The 1600-nt window shown below is 42.0% G+C and overlaps 1 protein-coding gene across 1 annotated transcript in view; it reads right to left on the bottom strand.

Moving 5' to 3' along the window:
* PEX3 (peroxisomal biogenesis factor 3) overlaps window positions 1–907 on the bottom strand; it is a 15087-nt gene extending 14180 nt beyond the window's left edge. Inside the window, exon 1 of the mRNA XM_005420139.2 lies at window positions 850–907. Within this exon, the coding sequence (XP_005420196.2) occupies window positions 850–907 (58 nt within the window). The remainder of the gene's footprint in view (window positions 1–849) is intronic.
* Window positions 908–1600: the final 693 nt, after the last annotated feature.

Genomic DNA, 1600 nt, shown 5'->3' with positions numbered 1-1600 from the left:
CCCTACACCCCAAAAAAAATCCTTTTAACTTCAGGTTTTGTAGCAGAAAAGTCATAAGTAGAGCATATTTATTTCAAATCCAAGTGTTGCTTCCAGAGGATATAGGTGCTATAGACCCCAGGGTTCTTCCCAGATGGCAACTAAAGCACCACAGAGCCACTCACACACACACAAACACAAGATTTCCTGAATGTAGACAGACATGACTGTCATAGCAGACATGCAATCAGTTCAAGAAGAATCATGTGTGTGCCCTAGAGGGATGCACAGGAGCAGCAGCTTTGAGATTGAGACAGCAGCAAATTGCTTAACACCGGCTTGTCAGGGCTGTGTGCCCGCTCTTACTCAGAGCCTCTGTGGCCTGGGAGGGTACAAAGCTGCAGCAGCTGTCACCCAGGTTTAACAAGGAGTCTCCAGATAAAAACACTTGTCCAAAACAATGCAACACATCCTTTACACAATGCAACACAACAATACAATACAACATCGTTTCTCTCTCCCTTCCCTGTACTAAAGTATTAACTTTGACCCACTGTTAACAGATATTGCTTGATCCAGGATCATCCTCTTTGGAAAGAGATGCATTAGAAGTTAACCAAAGGAAAAGCTGCTGGGCACCACCCACCTGCCCACCTTAAGCAAACCCAGCAAACAGGAGTAAGCTTGAGGTGTGGCTGCCAGCAGCAGAGTCTCTCTGTTACCAGCTGCAGGGCTTGTAAGCACCTCCAAGTGGCCTGGAGGACACAACAGCTGCTTAAGAAACTCAAGTCTCAGCTGTGACAGTGAACTTCTGCCAACTGCACTCATTCCTGAGAACAGAAGTGGAGCCTCTGCAAGTCTCTGGCTTACGAGACATTCCAAGGAGCTGCCAGACAGGGGCATTTGCATTTTTCTTCAGCACAACCATGTATATCTATATTAATATGTTGCATTAACCCAGAGGACTTGACAATAATACAGACTCTAAGTCCAGAATGAATGCATCACATAAAATCATCATGTGGAGTTGGAAGCAGGGCCACAGAAAGCCATACCCAAAAACTGCCATGAAGTCAGCTAACAAACCTGTAAAAACTAAGCTGACATTCTGAAAGTCTCTTGTTATAAACATGCAAAGCCAATATAAGCTTTTTATAATAACTAATATAACTTAGTTTTACTGCTCAGTATAGGATAGGAGGTCTGCAAAAAGCTGCAGCAGCAAGATTTACTCATGTCTAATGAGCTAAACTGTTGTATAGATGGAACTTCATGCTGAATCTTCCCATGTTTCACACAAAACCAGGAATTAAGAAAATTCAGAAATAGTGAGGCTGTGCAGGAGATAATTCCTATGGAAACTTTTTTCTGTCTTCATCAAAATATGAACTACAGAAAATACTATAGTCCCAACACATCTGATTTGGAATGTTCAGAAACAGATGAGTGATTTAAAAAACCCATCACCTGATGTCAGATCCTTCAAGAACAGGAATCTCAGTAAAGATCTCAAACTACAATTGATACTGTTTCACAACTGATCTAAAAAGTGAAACATATTTACATGTGCACTGGCTGTCTGTGCTAGATTTGGCTGGGAGGGAGTTAATTTTCTTCACAA

The sequence above is a fragment of the Geospiza fortis genome, unplaced genomic scaffold (assembly GCF_000277835.1).
Source record: "Geospiza fortis unplaced genomic scaffold, GeoFor_1.0 scaffold162, whole genome shotgun sequence".
NCBI lineage: Eukaryota > Metazoa > Chordata > Aves > Passeriformes > Thraupidae > Geospiza > Geospiza fortis.
The sequence above is the reverse complement of the archived record's forward strand: the minus strand, read 5'-3'. Positions and strand labels throughout refer to the sequence as shown.